The following is a 24,333-nucleotide window of genomic DNA, read 5'->3' on the forward strand; positions in this document are numbered from 1 at the left end:
TAGATACTCTAACCAGGGTGAAACCTTGGCTCTCGGATAAAATGTCCTCTTCCCGCCCCGTTTCTGTGACACGTTGTGAAATCCGCGAAGAGCTCCGCTCCGATTTGAGAAGGGTTTTTGTTTTGTTTTGTGAAAATATGATCCTAATGGGGATACTGTTTATCTTGGCCGCTTACTGGCGGGGATTTTACTGATTTTCATGCTGCGGCTGTTTTCATCTGCTGAAGAAACTGCATGACATTTGCAGAAAACGTGAACTCATTTTTCTTTTGCCTTTCTCTTAAACAAACATCAACTCAGTCAGTCAGTCGGTCCGAGTAAACAGTCTGTTTACAATACGCTCTGTGGCCCACTATCAAAGCCTGACCTTTACAATCCCAGAGCAAAATGCCAAAAAAAAACAACAACAAAAAACAAACAAAAAACCTTAAAGGCTTGTGTTTTAAATATAAAACAGGGGTTCGAGATGTTACAGAAGATGTCACCATAAATCAAGTCTTAATGTTTTTTTGTTTTTTTTCTCGGCTCAGCTCTTCGCGCTGTTCTTGATTCTGTTTTAATGATGTGTGTTTGCTCCCCGGCTTTTCCTGCCCACTGAGCGTGACACGAGCATTCCCCACAGGAGACGCGGCTGCCACCCGCCTCATTCACGCGTGCCACGCTCTGCACCTTGTCCTCATCCTCCTCTTGCTCACGATGAAGACCCGATCATCATCATGATCATCATCATCATCATCCACCTGCGCGACAGGTACATGCTTGCTGACTTTCTAGAACGAAAGCACAGATGTGGTAAACAAAGAAAATCAGTTCTTAGCAACCTCTACCACACACACACACACACACGCACGCGCGCGCACACACGGATGCACGCTCGCACACGCGCTGCTCCACCCCCCACATCCACCTTCCTCGACTGGCTGGGCTTGTTGGAGCTCACGCCCGTACCTGTTTGCTAGTTTTCTGAGACACCTGTCAGGGACGAAAGACTTTTTCTTCTTCTGCTCTCTTCGGCCACACTCAGCTGTGTGAAGAGAGGCCTGTTGGATATCAGGGTTGAACAGGTATGCACTCTCACTGTGAACTATCTGGCTTGTCTATAACGTTATTTAACAGATAATCTTAACTTTTTTTTTTTTTTGTCATCAGAAGGTTGGGAATGTTTGCCTGGTTACACTGATGATTATCACTGTTTGCCCACTTATTTTATTTTTTTTTTACATGTCAGCTCAGTTGACTCTCATCTTTAGCGCTTTCCTTTAAAAGCTGCTGTGTTTCATTAATGATTTATCGTGTGTGTGTGTGTGTGTGTGTGTGTGTGTGTGTGTGTGTGTGTGTGTGTGTGTGTGTGTGTGTGTGTGCGTGTGTGTGTGTGTGTACTGCCAGGATAAAAATCCTTTCTCCATTTAGAGTCACTTTTTATTCAGGACAACATCCCTCGGATACATTTATCTGAGGGATGTTGCTCTGGAAGGGCTAAATTAAAATCCTCAGGCGTTTTAGCTGTTAATATTTGCATTCCCATTTTTGAAAATTCACCCCCCCCCTCTTCTCAGTTTTGCATAAACTGTGGCCTGCTTCGAGATAAGGAAACAGTCACTGAACTGTGTTTTTTTGTTTTTTGTAATAATACCCAAGGAATTTGACCTCAGAGCAACCTTTTTTTTCCTGATCCTTAATAAATTGTGGGATCGACTAATTTTGAAATAAGCAACCTTGATCCATCTTTACTAAAATGAGACGTTACTCCGAGCTGCTGATGTAAGGAGACGGTTATTTGTGTGTTTCAATTCTTATGTGGGCAATCCTGCCACATTTCTCTTGAAATGTGGCAGGACAGGATGACCTGCATGCTTGAAGGATGAGAATGAGGAATTCCTGACAGCCTTTTGGGGAGGGGACATACCATAGGAACAACCATTTCAAAATATGCTAATTCTAAGATAACGAGCCGTTTGCTGATCACACACTTTCTCTTCGTGAGGTTTCTTACTGATGTATTTTTCAGGTTGCCTGTAGGGGAAAGCGCCGAGATCCCACCAGAAGAAACATGTCAAGCGGTGAGAAGACTAATTAATGTGATCTAATTATGATACATGTACTTCCTTCAATAATAGCTGATGTTATCGCCCCTCTGTACTGAGCTGTTATGATTTAGCATATTAAGACTTCGTGTACACCGTAAAGTAATATGAGGGCTACAGCCTTCACTTGTCCCTAAAGGTTTAAAGAGCCTACAGTTTATGGACTTTCATGAACATGAATGCAGTTTGAGAATCAATAAATTGACACAAAGTGTTAATAGGTTTAATATATTAATTGCTCATTAAGTCATCACCCGTAGTCACATTTTGGCTGAATTCCCATTTTCTCTTTCACTGCTTCCTTTTCTTAGTAAGCAGCTTCCCTTGCAGTTGTCCATTTTACACCAGAAAGTAGCACACATTGTTATTTACTTTACAGCTTTTAAATGATAACCATTTTATCATGCTGAAAAACACCAAACTTTTCAAAAACAACAGTTATTAAGGCCATACATTTTCAGAACAAAAGAAAAAGCTATTTTTTTTAAAATTGCTAATCTTGTAACCCTTTATTTGAAATGTAAACTTGAAACCTTACCACTTCAACTTCCATCTATGTCAAAATGAGATGTCTGGCACTCTATGATGGGATAATTGTAACGGTGGGCCAAGCTGAAAAGGACAGTGGTGGAAATCCAACATATAACTTTGTTTAAACCCTTCTGTTGTGTCATTTGTCTTTTATAAACCATTTCCTGGAAAAAGGGCCCTATTTTGATTGGACAGTTAAAGAAAATGGCAAACTAGGAATGATTAACAACATAATTATGGAAGCAAAGCGGTGATATATTGGCCTCAATATATGTCTAATGCATTTTGGAAATTGGAGCTTGGATCTGGGAATGTAGTCACCCCTGACCTGAGTGTGGTCTCATTACTTGTTGGGATTTGTCAATTGTTGCACTAACCAAAACTAGAAATACAAGGTAAGAATATTCTGTTTCACTCTATTTTATGTGATCAAGCACTAAACTAACATATTCACAATAAGATCATTTGTTTTATTTTTATTTGTGCCACTATTTTAATGAGACGCAAACTGTGAAAAGTGCTGAAAAATAGTTTTCTGAAACTTTAATATTTTCTGTGCGTGGCAGCCATATTAGCTGATGCATTTATTTTTCGAGTCACAATTTGGACTAATAAGCAGATTATTAGTAAAATTGTATATAAAGCCAAACTCTTTGCAGCACTTCTCTAATATAGGGTGCTTTAAAGATTTGTTTTGTTACCTCTCTTGCCACCCTCCTTTCTGTCCATGGTAGCAAGATATATGTGAATCCTTCGAGTTTATCAACAATCATTTACTTAAGGAAACCTGAATGCTCTCTTGTCTTTCCCATTTTGAATTGTTTTCAAAATCTGCTAAATTCAAACTACTGCTTAAGATCCCTTAGTAGAATTAAACAGACTCATTTACTTTTGGAACTTAGGTTTACACTTATAACGAGTTTTAGTGTTTAGAAATTGCTTTTCTAATTAACCTCGTTTATCTCACGTTCATAAGCGCACCGCTTTCAAAGTGTAACAACAAAAACGCACCCTGCAATGCGTGGCTTAACTCGCGTTTTCGCGCGCTCCTGTTTGCATCCCAGAGGGAGACCGAGCAGCTGTGCTTCGCACCACCACAGTACGAACAAAGCTGAGGGGAGACGGCAGCTGGCTGCAGCGCCGAGATGAACCTCAGGCTGAAACTCAGGAGGAGGAAATGCCATGGTAAAGCGCGCGTCTTCAGAGAGTCCCCGTCCATCTCATCAGCTGCCCAGTCACTCGAAGAGACACAACTAAAATTCTCTGTGCAATCTGTGCAGGTTGGCAGAAGTCAGAGCCAGGCGTTTGAACGGAGCTCCCATTGAGACGAGCCCAGTTTCCTCGCCAGTAAAAGCCACGCCGCCACCAGTAAAGTCTGACACTGAGAGGTAGAACTGTATTTAGAATAAAGGTGCAGGTTTACTTTAAAAATGTTAACTTTTATTTATTTTTTTACCAAATCCCCATCTTGATTTTCAGCAAACCAGCAACACAAGGATACCTGATCAGGTAGGAGAGACACTCACTCTGATCCATTTCTTAAAGAAAACAAAAAAAAGGGTCAAAAATTAAATCAGACCTATTTTTTTTTTATCTTAATCAAAAGCAGACTCAAGACATGAGAATACAATTGAAAATGTTGCTTATTTTAGTTGAATAATTGAAAACAATGTATCTCATACGGATTCATTACTTAAAACTAATTTAAAAAGAACAGAGGAGAAATGTCATGGTACACACAGTTGTTGGAGCAGGTCACAAGAGGTCACTGCTGAAGAAACTAATTAAATGAATGGAAAGTTGAATGGAGGGAAAACATGTGGTAGAAAAAAAAGGTCCAGGTTACAGACTACAAGCACTAGATTTCTTAAATTAAGAAAATCCTAAACTAAAATCTTCAGACGTACCTTAGATGAGCTGAGGGTGAAAGAGGACTTAAAGTGTCCTCTTTTAAATTAGGTTTTCTATTTTTATTGGAATTCAAAGTCCCAGAGTCTGGAGGAAGAGTGGTTGAGGTATCAGACTCCAAGTTGGTGGAGGCCCACTGTTTTATTACAAACGCAGTCCATTTGTACTGTACAGTACTTGTACACGCATTTACCTTCAAATATTTGTTTGTAGTAATAATTTAATGCAACTGTATTAATGTGGGGATGCTGAAAAATAATGCTAATAACATTCTTTGTTTCTTTTGCCTTCAGGGGTGTTTTTACTAAACTAGAAAAGCCTGCTTCAACTCCATCATCTAATGGCACAAGGTAAAAGCATCTTCCCTTTAAAAACAGCAGGTTTAATTGCACAGTGAGATCTAAAAACCACATTTCTGCATGTAAATTATTATTATTATTATTCATTTTTTTTCACAGCACAACAAAAACATTCACTAAAAAGCCTTCAGAGACCTACAAGAGGATGTAAGTGTACGAATAAGACTCCCAGGTAATTGCTTGCGCCTCGCTGAGAATGTTGTGTTTTTCACGCGGTGTGTGTTTGTGCTTCTGCTCCGCAGAGCCCCTCACATTGTGAGGAACACTTCAGAGAACCCCGAGGGCCAGCTCAGCTTAGAGGAGCAGGAGAGACGGTGAGACTGCGCTCCCGCCGAGAAGCCATGTGCCCAGAAAAAACAATAAAAAAACTAAACATTCTGAGTAAATATCACATCGTCTTACTGTGCAGGACGGAGGCCGCCCTTCATGTTATGAAGACAAAAGCAGCCAACAAACGATCCTATGTTTTGTCTGCTGCTAAGCTGTACGAGTACGTATCATTTAGGTCATGTCTCTAATGGGCGTAATGAACTTTAACCTGATTCTGGAAGTGGTTATGTCTCCAATCCATCCCAATCTGCTTTGTGGAAATCTTATTTACTCTAAGCGTTTGTTTCTAAAATCTTTCAGGACTAAAGATACACAGCCTGACACTTCTTTGGCCACCAGCGGTCCTTCATTTATGGCTAAAAGGTTCGAGTTTCTTCATATTGTGTTTGGTTCTGGAGCCAGAAAGAAACGAAGCTTGTTCTCAAATTTCTACATTTTACTATTTACGCTTCTCTCTGTGTGTATGTACGCACGCAGGGTGGAGATTTTTGATGATGCCGACAGCGCGGCGGAACCGTCCCCTGCTGTTCCTCCCACATCTGCTGCCTCTGCTCCTGCACCCAAACCGCAGTCAGCGTGAGTCTCGTTTCGTGTTTCGTGTTTACCGACGACCTTAAATAAGGCGAAACTGTTGGCTGGTAAACATAAAATGTTGAAAAATCTGCCTCCTTATCCAAATGAGTGTGATGACACAAACCTTAGCAAGACCCATTTTATTTAAGTTATTTAAGGTCCAAGTTTCTGGTTGCAGACTATAAGGGAAGCCCACACTTTTACGTTAAACTTTTTGCAGAAAAAACATAAACTTTTGTTGACCTGGCAAGAAAAAAAAAAGAAGAAAGAAAACCCTTCCCTTTCTTTCTTTATTCCTTAGCTGAGCTCAGTAGTTAATCTCTTCAGCCCAAAGTGGTCTTCAGTTCTGAACCCCCGTTCTCAGAACTAAATGTGATTGTCTCAGCATCTCATGCATTAGCTGGAAAAGTAGAGAAACGTCTAATTGTGATCATTTTCTTTTTAGTATTAACATATCAAGTGCATAAAAAAACATATCCAAAATTTGTCCTTTTCTTATTACTGTTGTCATTATTGCAATCACATCTACTGCGCTTGATGTGATTTCAAGTTTGTGTTTGCCTCATTCTTTAACAGTTTTGAATGGGAATGAGCCCGCATTTCATCTATTTCCTCATGTTTCTACATTCACAGCTCCAGTACTGACACAATCGCTGCCTTGTCCAACACCCTCATTTCTTTGGACACAAACCCTAGCAGGTATTTACTGAAAAACATTACGAAAGCAAGACCCTCTCAGTTTAACATCGTTGCCCAAAGGCCTCCAACACCACACTATTTGATCGTGAGTTTTTTTTTTGTTTTGTTTTGTTTTTTTTTTCCCTTGCAGCGCTGAGAACAACAAGCAAGAGCTGGCAGAGGAAGAAGGAGGCCCGGTGGACAGTCCCACCCCAGAGGACAGGTAAACAAAATCAGTAACCGCCTCACTTGTGCCGTAGCGTGGCTGGCAGGAACACAAATGCATTCTGATTTCCACTGTGTTCACTTCACAGCAATTTACAGAACACACGTCTCCATTTTTGGTGACTTAAACATGAGACACGACTAGTGTCCTAAATTACATTTGATTAAACGCAGTACAAACATATTTAAGAAAGAGATGTTTCTGGGCTTTCTTGCCAAACCAGGTGCTTTAATAACACTCTGATCTGTTTTTTTCTTTTTCTGTCTCTTCCTCACTGCAGTGTTGAACAGGAGCCAGATACAGCGCCCAGAGATGGCGAACCAATAACAGGCGATCTCCTGGGTTTCAGTGATGGGTTCGTTAAAAAAAAATAAAAAAATAAAATAAAATTCTTTCTCATTTTGCAATTAAGAAGAATTTTTGAATGTTATCCATAAGGTGGCACTGTTGGACCTCATATAAAGTCTCTCATCTGTCTCAAGTTGCCTGTATGAGCTTTAAACACCCCCCCAATCTGAAATCCCTAAGCCCCTCTTTGTTCATCAACTTCTTGCTTTCTGCTTCTGCAGTCCAGAAGAACCAGCGGAGCCTGTTCCATCCAGCCCGGGACGCTGGAGTCAGGATCTACTCACTGGACTTGGCGGGTACATGAAAAAGGCTCTTTATCCCCTCAAACTGCTAATCCGGACTCATTTGAAGAATTAGTCCCTCCTCGGTTATAAATCTGTAGTTGCTTTGTTAGCAGCTAGCAAAGCATCACCTTAACTCACCTCGATGAAGTTCTAAAACTCTTCCCCACTTTTTACTTTTCTGTGCAATGCGTGCCTGGTGAGTCCAGTCCTGCACAGACATCTGACACCCTGAATCTCGTGGCTCCGTGTCATTATAGCGAACACAGAGCCATGCAGGGTGAGAAGAGCCCGATGTGACAGCTCACGCTTCCCATCTTTGCCCTCCTCTTGTGTCAGTAGTTTCTTTTTATTATACCGCAGACAAAGGAGACAAGCCACCCTGATTTATGAGATTCATTTTTATCACAAACCCGAAGTTTTAATCCACTGCTCCGCGGCAGCACCAAACAGCCTCCGATTCCTGAATGAAACGACTTTGAAACTTTAAAAGCCTTCGTTTTTATCTGCACGTCTGCGTCTGGAAATAGAAAAGAGCGCGCCGCGCTGATTAGTATTTCTGCTTTTGTTTTTGTCTTTCCACCAGCCTCAGCGTGCAGCAGCAGGAGGAGGAGGAGAAGCAGACGGATGAGACAGCCGTGGAAACACAAAGGTAGCAGGAGATGACAGGCTGCTCTTAAACAATTATCTATCTGTGCAGAGCCGCTCCCTCGAAGAAGCACGGTATGCGACGCAATGATTTATACCGACTCTGTCTGCAGCGTTGGCCCCGCAGTCACAACACTGTAACGACCAAAGCTGTGGTTATTCCTGACAAAGAGCGCTCATGGAGAGGAGAAGAAAGGAAAAACATATTCAGACAGTCTCCATGCTTGTTAAATAGTTCAGTGGATTTCAAGCTTTCCTAATGGAGTAACACTGTAAATAGTGTATGAGAGCAGCAACAGTAACCTTTACTTGCCCTGTGTTTTTGTTCCCATCATGCCATTCATTCCTCTCTGTCTTTCTGTCGTCCCATTATCAAGCCGAGAGAACAATTTTGTTCACCCCTTGAATTTTTCTTAATTCATCAGAAATTGATGTGATAGATAAACACAAAGTGGAGCATAAGATAAAATCATTAGCCTCCTTTAGCCTAGCACTCCTAAATATTGTCCGGGGCAACTACCCGCCTTCAGGAGCAACTTAGCTCAAGTGAGATTTTCTTTAGGCAGTATCATGCTGTGGGGATACGTTACTTCAGAAGGAACACAGACAGTCAATCAAATCTGGAAAAAAGGAGCTATTTGGCAAAAACATTTGGTAAAAAAAAAATTTCTACATCTGTAAAGGTGGTAGAAATTTTATTCTACAAAGTATTAAATCAGAGGATAATGAACACAAATGCACGCCACACTTTTCAGATTTTTCACATAAAATATATGTGAAAAAAAAATCATATATAGGTATAGTTTTAGTGTACGACATACAATGTCAACATAATATATTGCAGCTGTTTGCTGTTGGAAAATGACAGAAATGCAGATGTTTACTGAATATTTATACAAGACAGTATACCAGAACACTTAGTGAAAATTATCTCGGTTTCTCACATTAGTAGTAGTATAAATTTGAAGGTAGCATTTCCGTTTGGCAAAGACACCCCTGATTCTGATTCCGATTGAATTCGGCGCTGCGTCCGCTCTCTGTTCCTGTTTGCCATTCAAACTGCATTGAATCTTTCCATTACGAGTCAATGTGATCAGAATTCCTCCGACACCCGACAGGGCCGTGCTGAACAATTGAGAGTGAAATCAGTGTGAAATTGTTTTTCAGCTCGGCTGATCCGTTTGATCCAAATCCGATAGGGACTGCATCCCATAACAGGTAATCATATTGGTTTGGCGCTGCGACTGTCTTCCAGCCAGCCAGATAGCATCTCGGCATGCATAATGCAGCAGCTTCTGATTATGAGCCACTTTCCTCCCATCGCAGCCCCCCTGACCTGTTTGAGCCCTCCGCTGATGTTTTCATCAACAGGTACAGGAAAGATTTTCCAAATCCCTCCCTCTTTCTCCTCCTCTAACCTCGGCTCGTTGCTCTGACGCTATCATGTTGCCTCCTCACGACGTCTTCTTCTTTGCTACGCCCGCTGCTCCTAATGTAATCGTCGTTATTCACAATTGGCACCAATCACTCTGGAAGCGCTGCACATGCAGTATGTTCACCACGGCTTCCGCCGTTAATGTGCTCCATTAGCAGTGGTGACCCTGGTCTGTTTTACACTTTGTCTTTCAGTTCGGCAACAACAGAGGAGACGATGGAAAGTCCAAGACCAAAAGAGCCCGATTGCATGTAAATGATCAATTTAGTTATTTATTACTTCTGTTTGGCACTTTTCTTTTTAACTTTCGGCTTGAATTATCTGTCAATTTTGGACCAGTAAAAGCACGAAGCACGTTTGAAGACTTCAGCTTTGGCTGTCCTGTACTCTGATGGATTGTTTTTATTCAATTAACTCTTCATGTCTATCTGCTGTTCCCTTCACAACATTGTGTCAGTGATAACGTCCAATTTAGTCAGCAGATTATAGCATTAACACAAAGGAAATAATCTATTTTTTTAACCTATTATTAAAAGTTTAAGCTTCACCTGCAGCTCTGTAATAAATAATCAATAACTCAATTTATTTTAATATAGAGGACTTGACCAATATGCACTTATTATTCCATTTGTGTAGTTTTGCCTTCTCTCTTTATTGTTTTCTGTAGATTTGTGTGTTGCGTGAGCAGTAACAACACAACGATGCCAAAAAGTTCACGACCTTGTAATATGTTTGCGGTCGAGCGACAGAAGAGGAGAGGAACAGACATTTAGCTCCACGATCTGATCTAACGCACTGATTGTGAAATATTTTAACACACGTCCCAGTCTAAAATTTATTTTTTTTGAGCATCGCCATCTTGAAACACACACACACATGCACACACGCACACTCACAAAGTAGAACAAAAACATCCTCTTTAATTGACGCTGCATACTTAAAACTTGAGACTTAATTGGATGTGGCCTGTTAAATCAGAAGTCAACATTTCCAAGTTTGAAGTTGGCTTAAACATCCAGTAATGCTTTTTATTCTCTATACATTTTTTCACACAGGAAGATCATTACTTCCTACCTCCAACGCCTGTTATCCCCAGTTCAAACGTTCTGATGGTTTAGAGCTTGATCAAGTATTGTTTGTTGGACTTGTTTTGAGATGGTTGAAGTCTTGGTGCCTTTCAGAGTGGTGCTGCCTTTATTCTCATTGACCAAATAATCTTAATTTATATATTTCTTAAAAACACTCAGAAAGGTACTACACCTACAATAATAGTAATTGTGTACATCCTTACAACAGAACATGAGCAATTCTGAACTATCCCTTTATAGCTTCATCTATCTAACATTAGTAAAAATATTTCTTTTACAAAAAAAAATCAAGCTCCTTCATCTTTCCCCACTTCTACTGTTGTTATCTGCAGAAATACACCATTCCCAGTAAAAAACGCAATGGATCTGAATCACGAGGAGTGTCTTAGCACTGCCAATCAACCTTGTGTATGTGCTGCTCAGTGTGGTGGAGAAAGAATTTACTGGGAGAAAACAGAGGAGCTTGACTTTTTCCACAGATTATCCGTCTCACACTATACTTTCAAAACAAAACAAATATATATATATATATATATATATATATATATATATATATATATATATATATTTTTTTTTTTTTTTTTTTTTTTTTTTTTTTTTGATAAAAGTTGTAAGATGGGTCTGATGCCATTTCATGCCCAGGTTCTGACTCTAGGTGTAAATGCGGAGCAGTGGGAGAAGCCACCAGCACTTGCTCTCCATTCACTGTCATCCGGTTTTGTTATATCACCAATTCTCTAAATGTTCTGCTTCTGAAACTTTCTGATGCAAAGACACTTGCTCCACTGTTCTGTGTTCAATACCATCCAAAAAATCTTTCAGCATGTGTCTCTTTCCTGTTTTCAGTATGGCAGTAGAACTACCTGAACTCTCAGCTCCCTACATACCAAAACCGTAAGTAGATGCTTTATAAAGAACTTCAGTTGCACATTGACTAATTTTTTCCCCTTTAACCTTGTTTATATTACATTTTTTTCTTCTTTTTTTATGATTTACTCTCTGAGTTGGAAGTTATTGGGCATAGGTGATGATGAAAATACGTCAAATATTTTATTTATTACTACATTCCCTTCATAGCTGTGACAAAGAGGTCCAGTAACTCTGCTCTGCTTTTTTATAAATGTACAGAGTGAATATACCATCGACTCATGATACTTTTACATCCTCGTTTGTGTTCTCCTACTTCCAGGATGCCAATTGGAGTTGAAGAAGTCATCTATAAGATGACTCCAATACAATACGAGCCTACATACAAAATGGAGGAAGACGTGCCTATTGTGGTGGAGAAACAACTCCACCACTACTTTCTCGAAGAGGAAAAAGTAGAAGAGGAGGATGAGGGGAACAAAGCAGAAGAGGAAGAAGAGAATGATGATGAGGAGGAGGAGGGCAAAGCAGATGAGGAAGAGGAGAATGAGGAGGACAAAGTAGAAGAGGAAGAAGAGAATGAGGAGGACAAAGTAGAAGAGGAAGAAGAGAATGAGGAGGACAAAGTACAAGAGGAAGAAGAGAATGAGAAGGAGGAGAAAGTAGAAGAGGAAGAGAAGAATGAGGAGGAGAATGAGGAGGAGGAGGACAAAGTACAAGAGGAAGAAAAGAATGAGGAGGAGAAAGTAGAAAAGGAGGAGGAGGAGGAGGAGAAGGTAGAAGAGGAAGAGGAGGATGAGGGGAAAGTAGAAGAGGATGAGGAGGAAGATCAGAAAGTAGAAGCGGAAGACGAGTCTGAGGAAGAAAAGGATGAGGAGAAAGACGAAGAAAGGTATGTTTACTTAGACTGAAATAAGAAAGTACACATTAAAGCCCCGTTTTGAAGCGGTGTCTCAAAATTCAATGTGTCGATCACTGAACCCTAAATCACACCTGGAGGCAAAGCAAAGTTTCTTCATGTTTCCAAACAGTGAAAACAGACAGAGATCTGCTTCATCATCGCCTTATAAAACCGACAGATTTCATCCTCGCTGAATTATGTCCACACTTACTGACAGCTGTGGCTGATGATAAAAGTTTGATATGTTTTTTTTTACTCACTTTCCAGGGAGATCAGTTAGTCTATGATCTTATTAGTGTCGAACGTCATAATGAAAGAGTGCTTTCACCGGATGTTTATCTTATCTTCTTTGGAGCTTTGTGTCTTTTATTTCTCTCTAAATTCTTAGCATGTGATGCTGCATGCAGGCCTGATTACCTAATATGTTAGGTAATCAAGTTAAGGAATACAAATTGAATCAAAGATCTGAATTTAGCTGCAGTGACTTGCAAATGTACTTGTTTAACTTGATCTTTCTTTTTTTTTTTTGTTATATTATGACCACAAATTATTGAAATTTTATGTGGTAGGTAGACCCACACAAAGTACCCCATAACTTTGTGGCAAACTCATACATAGTTTTGGAAATTCCTGACAAATAAAAATCTGGAACATGTGCTTTGCATCCAGCTGTATTTTTCCCCCATTTTACTCTGCCGACCCCAAATAAAATCCAGCGTAATTCATTTCAATTAGGTGTAAACTAATAATTCACACTGCATCATTTTTGTAATTTCATCTTAGTATAGCTACACCTGTTCAGTTAAAGCCTCAGATGTTACTTTAAGAAGACTGATGAACAAACAACTTTATGACAACAAAGAGTAAATTGAGGGTAGAATTTTGCATAAGTGAGCCACAGCTGCAGTACAAGGGCGTACACCACAGCGCATTCATGCCCACGTATAAATAAGACCTAAGACTTATTTTTAATATTCAGTATTTTCTCCAGCTCTCAGGGTTCCTGGAATACCACATGGGAAATCCCTCATGAGGCAAGCACAGTGGAGAGGTGAACACACGTTTTTTTTTTTGCATGCAGCGCACGCTCCGCTATTCTTCATTTAGCCTCCCCTTTGATCTGTGTCCATTACCAGCTAAAAGCCTTTCAATGTCTGTCTGTCTCCCCCTCTCAGCCAAGAAACCGAGACAGAGGACAAGGCTGGAGATCAGCAGACGGTGATCATGTTTGAGAGAAAGTAAGTTGTCGCTTTATTAAGAGCTCCAGGTGCACATTGGCTCCTTTTATCCCCGTAACCTCGTTTCCTTTCGCCGCGGTGGAGGAGCTGGGCTTTTCCAGCGTTTACTCTCTGAGGTGGAAGTTATTGGGCACTGATGCTGATGGAAATAGGTCAGATATTTGTTACTACCTTCCCCTCAGAGCCGTTGCAAACATGTCCAGCCTCCAGCAACTCTGCTTTTTAATAAACGTTAAAGTGTGAATATGCCATCCGCTCATGTTACCGTTGCATGCTTGTTTGTGCCCCAGGTCCACTGAGAATGACTCCCCTTGGGATAAATGGACAACCCCCACTGTTTATACCATCTCCACTGCGATGGGAGATGGCGATGAAGAGGAAGTAAAGGAGGAAGAACGGTATTTTTTGTTGTTGTTTTATTCAGCTTTATTTTTGCCCCAATCCAGAGCAATCAATTCCCATCAGAGATAATCTTAGCTGAGTGCATCATTTTCATTATTTTATATTAGTACAGATAGGCGCAGTTGTGCTGTTAAAGCCCCATTAGTTATTTAGAGAACATCGATGAGCAAACGGCGTCATGACAACCAGGTAACACAGCAGACAAGTCGAGGATAATGCTTCAATCATGCTAAACACTGAACATGCTGCATTTTGTTGTTCCGTACTGCTGACTGGGTTGTTAAAATGTTCAGACCTTAATCTAACTGAGAACCACAATCAAATCTTGGACATATCTGTTGACAGAAGCTCTTCATCCTGTCTCACTCGATGAAGAACGTCAGTCTCCAGACGTGAATGGCTGGTAGACATTCCCACAACAAAGGAATTACACATATTTCAAGTTTTATCTACAACTTGATAAAGTTTTGTATTTTTTTGTAAAAATGCATGTTGTTTTCACCTGCATTTTACCTCCCTTTAACAGCTACACCCTATATTCCACACAAATATCCCACTCAGGTTTGGGGTTGCATTATGACAAAATGTGACGAAGTTCAAGGACTATGAATTTTCCTGGCACTGTGGTCTATTTAAGACTCCTGCTTGTGTTCTCCTACTTCCATTGATTATGGTAACACAGCTGTTTAAGCTAAATTGATTTGCGCTAAATCCCTGTGGGAACGCAGATCCTGAACACTTTACTCAGACACGGACCTGCAAGTCCTGTTTCAACAGATCTATCAGCTCTATTTCTGACATTCTACAATCAGAGCGGCATTCCCGTTGCCTTTCGGCCTGCCCTCATTTGGCTCCCTCCCTCTAATTATCAGGGTACCACGTGTCGGATTGGCGACATACATTGGAGTCGTCATTCTGTCAAATCTGAGCCCAATGAATGACTGTCATTAACAGGCAGTAGTGAAAAAAAAAAAAAAAAAAGGTGAAGGACCCCGTCATATGATGGGTCCCATAACCCTTCACGCTCCTGTCATCTGTGAGTAAAAGATGACACGAATGTCTGTGCTCTCCGTCTGCAGGCCAGCCGTGGTAGAGGAAGAGCGACGGGTCCCAACACCAGAACCGGAAAGCAAAAAGTGAGCATCTCTCCAGAGAGGAAGCTTAACTAGAAGTTAGAATTTGCACCCACATTAAGTTACTTCCTGCTTTTTAGGCCTTTTGTGTATGTGAAGGAGTATGTCGACGCAAGTGATTCTTTGCTCAATCTCAGGGACCCACTGAATGGGTAAGGCCAGTTATTTGTTGATTTGTTGACGCAGTCATATAAAGACATTAACCAATGTTGCTTGGATGATGGAACATTTTTGTTCTTTTCCTGTAGGTCGGACGATTTTACATCAAGCTCCATCAGTTACTCGTACAGCAGCCCCTCCAGCTACACCAGGTAATACCCCGGCACATAAACCTTTTTCATGCACCGAGACTTGAGAGTGTAGAGGGGATCTATACACACATCCCTGTTAAAATTGAACATAAACCATCAGAAATCATTTCCAAACTTTTTCCACCTCTAACGTGACATTTTGTCTGCTCAATTCAAATGAGATTAACCTGACATAAAGTTCACCAGGCCTAGTAAGTTTATCCTGACATTTACTTATTTGCCTCCTTTAGATAAGGCAATAGATTGCAGAAAGTGCAATAAAATTCCACAGCATTTTATATATATATATATATATATATATAGTATTGGACAAAACTGTGTCAGATTTGTCTCGGAAGTAGAAGTTAAAAATAATGTCTTTCTTTTTGCAAGTCCGTAAAGAGAAGGAAATGCTATTTGTTTTGGTGTTAACTAGTATTATCAACACACAGCAACAGCATGTTTGTCTCCATGTGACGCACTCAAAATCACTCAAAAAAATTTAAATGCCCACATGCAGATATTTTACAGAATTGTGTGCAGCGCTTGCTAGTTACAAAGTGCTAATAAATATTTAATACCCGTCTCTCAAAGCATTTCATATGCAGTCAATTAATTGACTTTTAGTAGTTTAGTTGAATCAAAACTCTAACAAAGTATTAGTTTAATGCTGTGCACACTTCCACACTTTGTGGCATTGGAGCTATTTTATTACTTACATTATCCCCCTAACAGCTTTGCTTGGTTTTAAGTTGAACTGTACAGGATTAATGTCAGGTTTATGGTGGAAATTATCCATCACGGTCTCATCTTTTTGTAAGAATGCCTTTGCTTTTCACAGGGGTTGTCTACATTTGTGAGATTCGCTGTATGCTGAGTTTTTGTGAGAATTTTACATATTTACCTGAGTGCATTTATTTCACACTTCAGTTGCTGTACTTCTCCTTCTGTACCTCAATATGCCACTAGCAACTCTACAACTCTCTTTTTTAAGTCCTCCAAGCTGCTTGTTTTCACCTTTGAGCATGTTTACTTTTCTTTACACGAGGCCACTCTGGCTGATCTTGTTCAAACAGAGCGTCGTGTTAGTTAAAATCAACCTCTCGGTAACCAGTACAACACTTAATCCACGCAACCGAGACAAAATCCAGTTTAAGCTAAAGGTCCGTCTCCTCCTGCCTGTTTATTTTCCCACTTCTGACGCAACCAGACGTGGAAGCCATCTCGTTCAGCTAATTGGGGGACAGAATGGGGACATCAAAGGATTATTTACACGTATTAAAGGAGATCAGCCTAAATTGTTCTAATCGCTGTTGTTTCCCTCCAGGCTCACCCCGTCGTCCACCTGCACGTACTGCGGAAAGCAGGTGGGCAACGATGCCAAGATCAGCATCGAGCACCTCAATATTAACTGCCACCCTGACTGCTTCAAGGTAAATGGCCTCCATTTGTTTTTTTTTATAGCGCTCTCTGGACCTATTGGCACTCCCAGTTAATATGTGTAAAATCGTTGATATTAATTCATCTTTTATTGCAGTAGTTTGGAAAATATATAAAAATCCAACCTTTAGTTTGAGCAGATGCGTTAGGTCACGTTATTGGCAACTCATAACAACTCCTATAAAATAAGTGTAACTCTGCTTTTCTGACTTGATCTATGCATCCATAAATTGTAATGAGCAACGACGACTTCCTGTTTCCCTGAGGTACCATCGTGCAGAGTTTCATTTCTATTAGCTGTTGCCCACCAGGGTGCAGCAAAGAGTGGCACCTTGAGGCCTCCAGGTCTCCATAGCAACCACTAGATACTATCTACAAGCAAACCGGTTGCCGGAAAGACACGTTTACCTTCCCACCATTACAATTAAAAACAGGCAGAGTTTGCTAATCTCTTCTGGGACATTAAATGGAGTGTATATTTTGGTTTTAAGAAACTAAGACACTGAGCTTTTCAGCAACAAATATTCAAGTTGAGTCTAGGCTGAAAAAGCACCTCCTACCCACTGTAAAGCATGGTGGAGGATCTGTGGTGCTGTGGGTTTGTTTCTCTTGCAAAGGTCCAACTAACATTGCTAGAGTTCAAAGTATCATGAACTCTAACCCTTTTAAAAACCATCTTTCAGTCATCTTTCAACATGCAAAAAGTTGCATTTTTCAAACAATGTCAGTGTGGCATTAAAGATGAATTCATCTGAAGGTGTTGCGCAACACGAATTGCATTTTCGACGAATGTTTTCATTCCGATAAAATGGTTTCTTTGAATATTTTTTATGCTGCATTCCAACACATGAAAGTCTTCAACTGGTTTTCAAGGCTCCAGTGCTTTCATTCACTGCTAAAGATTTATTAAACGGTATGAAGAGGTAATTTTCCTTGGAACTAAGATTATGCTCTTTTTTTTTTTCTTTTCTTTTTGTTCACAGTGTGATGTGTGCAGTAGGCCTATGGGAGACCTTCTCCACAGTATGTTCCTGCACAACAAAAAGGTCCACTGCGAGAGCTGTTATGCCACCGTTATTTAATCCTCGGAGCTTTTCATCACCTCCTTATCCTTGTCCCCCACCTCATTCATGTTCATTTGCATAATAAGTTAGAACTGCTCTGAAGTTTGCACTGATTTCTTTCTTAACTTTGCTGGAACACATTTTAAAGTGATAAAAAAAAAGAAACTTGAATTGTCAGTATGATAACGTCACATGTTGAATGGTCTATTTTTTGGGGGGGGCGGGGATGAAATATGTTTGTGTGTCAGTTACAATGAAGGATGTGTTTTATATATTTTTTATGTAAAGATTCACAATATCAGGTGGGCTTGGACAATGTAATTCGATAACAAGAGGCTCGCTACGTTTAAAAACCTTTTTTTTCTTATTTTACTCATCTCGATACAAAATGGTGTGTTGAAATGTACAATGCGTTGCTAACAAAATAAAATTATTTACAAAGTCCTGGTATAAACGTCTTACAAAAAGTAGTGTGCTTGAAAACACACTTACAGAATGAGAATTATTGCACAAAGAGGAGTTTAGTGTGTTGCGACAACAAGGTCCGGGTAATAATATAAAGTATTTATCACAAAAATTCAGAGTAGATTTGCTTTCAGAGAACGGCCGCTAGTGCAGAGGTTTCCGCCTGCAAAGTTGCATTTCTCAAAATCGCCTCTTCCCTCGCACTGTCACTTCAAGTAGCTGTTTGCATAAATGTGACTGGCTAATAGCCATTGGCCACATGCAGATTAACTTTAAAGAAGCACAAGCAGTCCACTGGCTGCTGCCTTGATGGTCTTCACACACAGTTAGGCAGATCTCCTTGGGTGAGCAGGACAGGTCCCCTTGGCTCAGCTCCAGTCCAGGAAAAAAAAAAAAAGAAAAAAAGAGGGGGAGCTTTCCAGGAGCATTTGACTCTCTGCACCAGCTGCACAGAGAGCATTTCCTACATGTCCTTCTAAAGCATCCGCTTTGCCCAAGTGTCACATTGAATAGACAATTAAAACCTGTTGTAATGTACTGTATATAAAAACCCACCTTGAAAAAGTATTTCTAACCCTTTACATTTCTCCAGTCATATTCTGTGACATTCTAACCGTGTACGTCAGTGAATCGTACAATCACTGATCGTAGGTGCTATACGTTCAATATGAGCTCGGATTAATTGCAAAAATCATGCAAAATCTGTGTCTAGATGTGCAAAGCTTCAAATGACTTGAAGCTGATTGAGATGATTCTAGTATTCATTTCAGGGGACTGGATGCTTGTCTATTTGTAAACCATGCATCATTTTCCATCCATTTAAAGAAACAAAACATAACTTCACATGAAATCCTGATAATACACATTCAGGTTTTGGTTGTAATGTCACAAAATGTGAACCGTATCCCAACCCGCTCCAGGGGTTGGGATACTTTTGTAAGACGCCATAATCCACAAATAGAACGGTGTTCTGGCTTGGTTGTGTAACCGCGAGTCAATCCGTCATTTAAACAGAGGGGACTCGTAATGTGGGCCCCCCCTGCAGAGCTGGACGGGCGCCACGCTCTGTTTGTTTCCGAGCCTGTCTCAGTGTTTCCCTCTGGCTCTGCTCACAGCTATGTTTTGGATGTGCTTCCACAGCAGAGAGGGGTCCGACTCGTTGTGTCTTATCAGGGACTCCAGCCCCTCGGCCTGGTCGAGGCTCTGCCAGTAATCCTGCGGCCATATTTGCAACCATCTGCAGACAGATATGCAAACAGATTAGGCTAATTTCAGAGGCCGGCTCAATTAGACAATAAAAACGATTTCTCTCCCCTCGGCTTGACAGAGCAGGCGGTATTCCCACCTGGCACAGTCAGCGATTTAACCCCAACTCACCCGTCATCTGCTGGCAGGTCTTTGATGTCTCCGTACCCCGGACTGGGCAGTGGGCAGCCCATGTGGGAGTTGCTGGCCATTTTACGCTGAGGAGGTTGGGTTTTTTGGGGGGCTTTCCTATATGCCCTCTCGGCAGCCAATCGGGCATTCTCCTGGTCACAAACATAACATTCAAATCCATTTAAGTAGTTAGGCTTGCTCATGTCGTTAACTCCCCACTCACGGGAGTCCAAGCCCTCCAGCAAGCGAGTGTTGGTAATCCTTCTGGGGTCCTTGAACTCTAAATATCTAACGTATTCATCATCGTTCTCATCCAGACGCTTGAGAAAGTCAGCGAGAGCTTTGGGAGAGGGAAAGCTATCTATAATTACGACAGAGTGGTCATTGGGCATCCAGTCAGCCACCACCGGGGAGCCGCGATAGACGGGCACGCAGCCCTGATGGAGGGGCCGCCACAGCTTCTCCGTCATGTAATCTGGACACACGCCATTCTCCAGTGCCAGGTGGAACTTGTAGCGGGCAACGAAATTCATGAATCCGGGTTCCTCGCCAGTAGCGGTGGCCGTGTCCTCCAGGTGTTCCGGTAGGGGCCTGTTGTTCAAGCATTTCCCATAGGAGTCCACCTAAAGACGGGAAGGAGAGAAGGATGGAAGCGAGAGATGAGAAGAAGCAGCCAGGACACATTTATCATGGCAAAATAATAGCAAACCTTTCCGAGCTCAGGCTCTATTTATGGAACTTGTGAAAACCCTACAGAAAGGGAAGAAGAGGATGGGTGGATTTTACAGAATAGGCAAAGGAAGAAATAGGAATATTTTCCAAATCGACTCGTTTTTCTTTTTTTTTTTTCAGCCCTATGTAGAGCTGGGAAACCCTAATCGACTTCCACACTTCTGAACTGCATAGGAACTCTTTCTTTTGACTTAAATTACTCATGACACAATACAAATGGGATCATGAGACTGACCTTTGCTAATTGACTTTTAACATTCCACTTTAAACATGTTACTTAGATTATCTGATTTAACAGAACCTGTCTTTTTTAAAGAGAGTCTTACAAGAGGCAGAGGACATTCGTCACTCTCCAAATCATCCACTTAATGGTGAATTTAAGCTCCTACCGTCTGGGAAGAGATTCAGGAAGCCCAAATCAAGAACCGCCAGAACCACCAAAAACTCTTTTGTTAGCCAGGCCATTGTTCTGATCAGTTTTAAATGTGATTGGGTCAGACCTAGTCATTCAGCCTGTGTTATTGACATTTGTACTGATATTTCAAAGATTTGTTTTTCACTACTTTGTTATGTTGTTGTGCGATTGTGTTCGCGTTTGAATTTTTTTTCCCCACCTTGCTCCAGAGACAATTTCCCTGGAGGGAAAAATGAAATGGTTCCGATACTGAGCATGTGTTTTTTTTTTGTTTTTTTTTTGTTTTTAAGCCAGCAGACACAGATGAACATATATTTTTCATCTAACTGCAGAGAATATCAAGTCTGGACTTGATATTCTCTGCATATCGAGTTCCTCACTGCTCACTGCACTTGCAGGAGCCGTGAGGAAAAATCTGCTTGGCAACAACGAGAGTTAATGAGATTTTTGACTCAAAAAGGTTGTGCTGACCTATAAACTGCTTTCAGACAATATAGTACACCTTTCTGTTCCCAGATGGAGCTTTAATGGTGCATTAAGGGCTAATGAAACCAAAACTAATTTCCAAAACTAATTTCAGGTGCAGTTTAATAACAACTAAACAAAAACCCTTAAGTCTTCTTAATAGAAACGCACGTCAACATAGAACATTTGCAAATGATTCCTGAGCATCTACATGGCTCATCAACGTGCAATTAATCAATAGAAGACAGTATCTGTATATTTTTGTAATCAATGATGCTGCAACAACGGTGCTATTCTCTCATATGTCTGAATTTACCCCCAAAGATCTTGTTCATTATAATTAAAGCAGAAACGAAAGCTCCTGCCAAGCACTGTACCTCGATGTACTTCATGAGTTCGCGAACGTATCGGTCTCTGTCTGATGGCACGTCACAGTGAGACTGCATGTAAAGAACAGGAGCCAAGCCCTCCCTCCTGAGGCGGTTCTTCTCCTCCAGAGACACAGCCACAGGCTCCAGCAGGTACTCCAGGGAGGGCAGCCACTGCAGGGTCAGGGGGTAGTCTGACTCCCTGCGAAATGTGGCTGTGTAATTAAACAGCCGGATTCCGGGTCCGTGCGAGAGGACGTAGTTGTTCATCGGTGACTCCTCGTGGAAAAGTGCCCAGGTCTGGTGGCGCAGGCGAGGGAGTGGAGCCTCGTATGCCCTGAAGTCCGTTCCGTAAAAGATGATGGATGCCGTCCTCTTGTACAGCTGGACCTTTTCGAGAACGAGAACAGGTCGAGATGAAACAGGGTAACAATAATTAATATAAATGTACGGATACACGCAGTGCCTTGCAGACGTGTTGTACTCTTGAACTTCTGCTAATGTTTAAGATGCTAAAACCCAAATTTCAATGTGTTTTACTGATATTTTACGACTTAGACCAGGGCCGTCAAATTCACTTTCATTTTGGCCGTATCAAGATCGCAAAAGTCCTCAAAGGGCCGGTTATAGCAGAATGTATTGGTAAATTTACTACAATATATAGAATATATGTATAAATAACTTTCTTTGTATTTTAAAATCAAGTAATAAAAGCATGTTTCACATTGATGTAATTAAGAGAAACTACTGCTTTGAGAAAACTGCTTTGATTTGATTGATAAAATAGTATTTCAGCACATAGCTGTTATTTATGAATCCCACTATAGCTTGGAGGGCCATGTAAAAACGTATTGTGGGCAGGATTTGAATTGTCACACGTGACCTAGACCAATAGAAAAAAGCTACAGTTTTTAAAGTAGAAGAACATTTTGCATAATTTTCCAAAGTCTGTACAAATAGAAGTCCATAAATTGTCCCAAGCATTTTCATTCAGCAGCTACCTCACACTGAATTTACAGCCGCAAATGTTTTGGGATATGCCATTACTGGGTTTATATTTCGGGAGACTACGATCTCAAACTGTGTCAGACTGAATGGAGAGAGTCTATGAACATCAATTTTTATGGCTTACTTTAATGATTGGCTATCATACAACCATTCCTGTCATTTAATTAAGACAGCCATGTTTTGGTAGGTGTTTTGTGCTGCTGTACTCTTTTCCTCTCCAGGAGAGGGACTGAACACCTTATCGAGATAATGAAAGCTTTGGATATTGTTTTATAACCCATATATGCTTTGAACGTCTCCACAGCTTAATCCCTGACCTGTCTGCTCTTCATGACGCTGCCGTTCTCTAACAAAACCTCTGAGGCATTTACAGAACAGCTGCATTTAGACTGATATTGAATCACACACAAATGGACTGTATTTACGCATGAGGTGACAACATCTAAAAGAAAAATGGTGGGAGTGGATTTAAATTAAACAGATCAGCGTAAAGGGGGGTAAACACATAGGCACGCCACACTTTTCAGATTCTATTAAAAAGGAAAAAGGGAGAGAAAGGTCAGTTTTGATCTATTTGTGTTAATCTATCACATACTGCTTATAAAATACTTTGAAGTTTAGTGTTCCAACGTGACAACGAGTGATAAAGTAGGAGGAGTATTAACACTAATGCAAAACACTGTATTTTCCTGCTATTCAAGCCCAGACTTCCAGGAAAAACTTTAGTTGTAGGTCTCTCTTGTATACCTTGCGATTGCTCGTCACCAAGCAGGAGGACGTGGCGCAGTCGATGCGTTCAGTGTCACCGGGGAAATGTGGGAAAAGTCCCCCGCTCCACCACAGGAGAATGGGCAGCTCCCTTTTGCTGCGACGGTCACTGTTCCCTGGTCCTCTGTATGAGGCGACGGAGGCAAACTCCATGTCCGACAAAGCGCTCTGTGGCTGAAAGGCTCCTCGGTCCGACACGTCCAGGCGCAGCTGGTCTCCAGAGAGGGAGGCGAAGGAGACCCACACCCAGCAGAGGACAGCGAGCAGCCCCAGACCCACGCAGGGTAGCAGCCTCCTCCTACCTGCCATCTGCGGAACGGGTAAAACAAATAATAAAAAATAAAGGTTCCCCTACCTCCAAGTTCACTATCATGATGTGTTATGAACTCTGCCAAACAAAGTGAACATCTATGGGACTAAACCTCCCAGTTATCCAGATATATCGAAGCAATAATGCCATTTTTCACCTGTATCACTATGAAATACACAAAATGCATACTAAATGTCTAAGAAATAAAATATGTATTTGTATTAAGAGTAAAACTTACCTCTGATGAACGCTTCTAACGGTTTATTCGCCTACATCAGTAACAACAGACTCTTCCTCGTCGCAATAAATGTTACCCTCCTCTGGCGCCACCTACAGCCAAGCAAAATCAAAGCAGCAGCAAACGCAGAATCAGTCGAGTTTGTTGAGGGTTTTTTTTTTTTGTTGATAATCTCATCTTGCCTTTCATGTCATGGTGAAATTCTGTAAATTAGGCAAATGTGATAATATGATTGAGTTCAGTTATTACAGTTACACTGTAATAACTGAAGTTATTAGTTTTAAACAAACAAGTTGCAGGTACTATATCGCCCCAAAAATATTTTGAATTTAAAAAAAAATAGTAAAACAAAGATAGACAAAG

General features: G+C 40.9%; 2 protein-coding genes across 4 annotated transcripts; one reads left to right on the top strand and one right to left on the bottom strand.

The window, feature by feature from the left end:
- The first annotated feature begins 912 nt into the window (after positions 1 to 912).
- znf185 (zinc finger protein 185 with LIM domain) lies at positions 913 to 18,278 on the top strand. 3 transcript variants are annotated; one of them, XM_088009678.1, is made up of 29 exons: positions 913 to 1,064; positions 2,009 to 2,060; positions 3,680 to 3,800; positions 3,896 to 4,003; positions 4,095 to 4,124; positions 4,817 to 4,873; positions 4,982 to 5,029; positions 5,125 to 5,196; positions 5,292 to 5,372; positions 5,513 to 5,575; positions 5,690 to 5,788; positions 6,419 to 6,484; positions 6,615 to 6,686; positions 6,970 to 7,044; positions 7,259 to 7,333; positions 7,905 to 7,970; positions 9,134 to 9,184; positions 9,293 to 9,337; positions 9,596 to 9,652; positions 11,336 to 11,383; positions 11,679 to 12,248; positions 13,249 to 13,308; positions 13,433 to 13,495; positions 13,786 to 13,893; positions 14,977 to 15,033; positions 15,111 to 15,182; positions 15,279 to 15,341; positions 16,648 to 16,753; positions 17,744 to 18,278. In XM_088009678.1, the coding sequence occupies exons 2-29, from the start codon at positions 2,051 to 2,053 to the stop codon at positions 17,840 to 17,842; spliced, it is 2,442 nt and encodes an 813-aa protein (XP_087865804.1). In that variant the 5' UTR covers positions 913 to 1,064; positions 2,009 to 2,050; the 3' UTR covers positions 17,843 to 18,278. The 3 variants fall into 3 exon arrangements, with proteins under 3 accessions (XP_087865804.1, XP_087865805.1, XP_014860116.2); XM_088009679.1 differs by lacking the exon at positions 9,293 to 9,337; XM_015004630.2 differs by lacking the exons at positions 9,134 to 9,184; positions 9,293 to 9,337.
- Positions 18,166 to 24,173, bottom strand: pofut4 (protein O-fucosyltransferase 4). Its single transcript, XM_015004623.2, has 5 exons — positions 23,971 to 24,173; positions 23,402 to 23,731; positions 21,656 to 22,036; positions 19,667 to 20,289; positions 18,166 to 19,526 (listed from the first exon to the last, which is right to left on the bottom strand). The coding sequence occupies exons 2-5, from the start codon at positions 23,729 to 23,731 to the stop codon at positions 19,376 to 19,378; spliced, it is 1,485 nt and encodes a 494-aa protein (XP_014860109.1). The 5' UTR covers positions 23,971 to 24,173; the 3' UTR covers positions 18,166 to 19,375.
- Positions 24,174 to 24,333: the final 160 nt, after the last annotated feature.

This window comes from Poecilia mexicana, unplaced genomic scaffold, assembly GCF_051168715.1.
Source record: "Poecilia mexicana isolate PSO_F unplaced genomic scaffold, ASM5116871v1 scaffold_10, whole genome shotgun sequence".
Lineage (NCBI taxonomy): Eukaryota > Metazoa > Chordata > Actinopteri > Cyprinodontiformes > Poeciliidae > Poecilia > Poecilia mexicana.

Excerpts from the sequence above, each read along its gene's own strand:
- znf185 (XM_088009678.1), top strand. Across the intron at positions 9,338-9,595 it reads GCTGATGTTTTCATCAACAG|TTCGGCAACAACAGAGGAGA; the intron begins GTACAGGAAAGA and ends TTTGTCTTTCAG. Across the intron at positions 9,653-11,335 it reads CCAAAAGAGCCCGATTGCAT|TATGGCAGTAGAACTACCTG; the intron begins GTAAATGATCAA and ends TCCTGTTTTCAG.
- pofut4 (XM_015004623.2), bottom strand. The coding sequence starts at position 23,731 with ATGGCAGGTAGGAGGAGGCTGCTACCCTGCGTGGGTCTGGGGCTGCTC. Across the intron at positions 22,037-23,401 it reads TGGTGACGAGCAATCGCAAG|GTCCAGCTGTACAAGAGGAC; the intron begins GTATACAAGAGA and ends GTTCTCGAAAAG. Across the intron at positions 19,527-19,666 it reads GACCTGCCAGCAGATGACGG|ATGGTTGCAAATATGGCCGC; the intron begins GTGAGTTGGGGT and ends ATCTGTCTGCAG.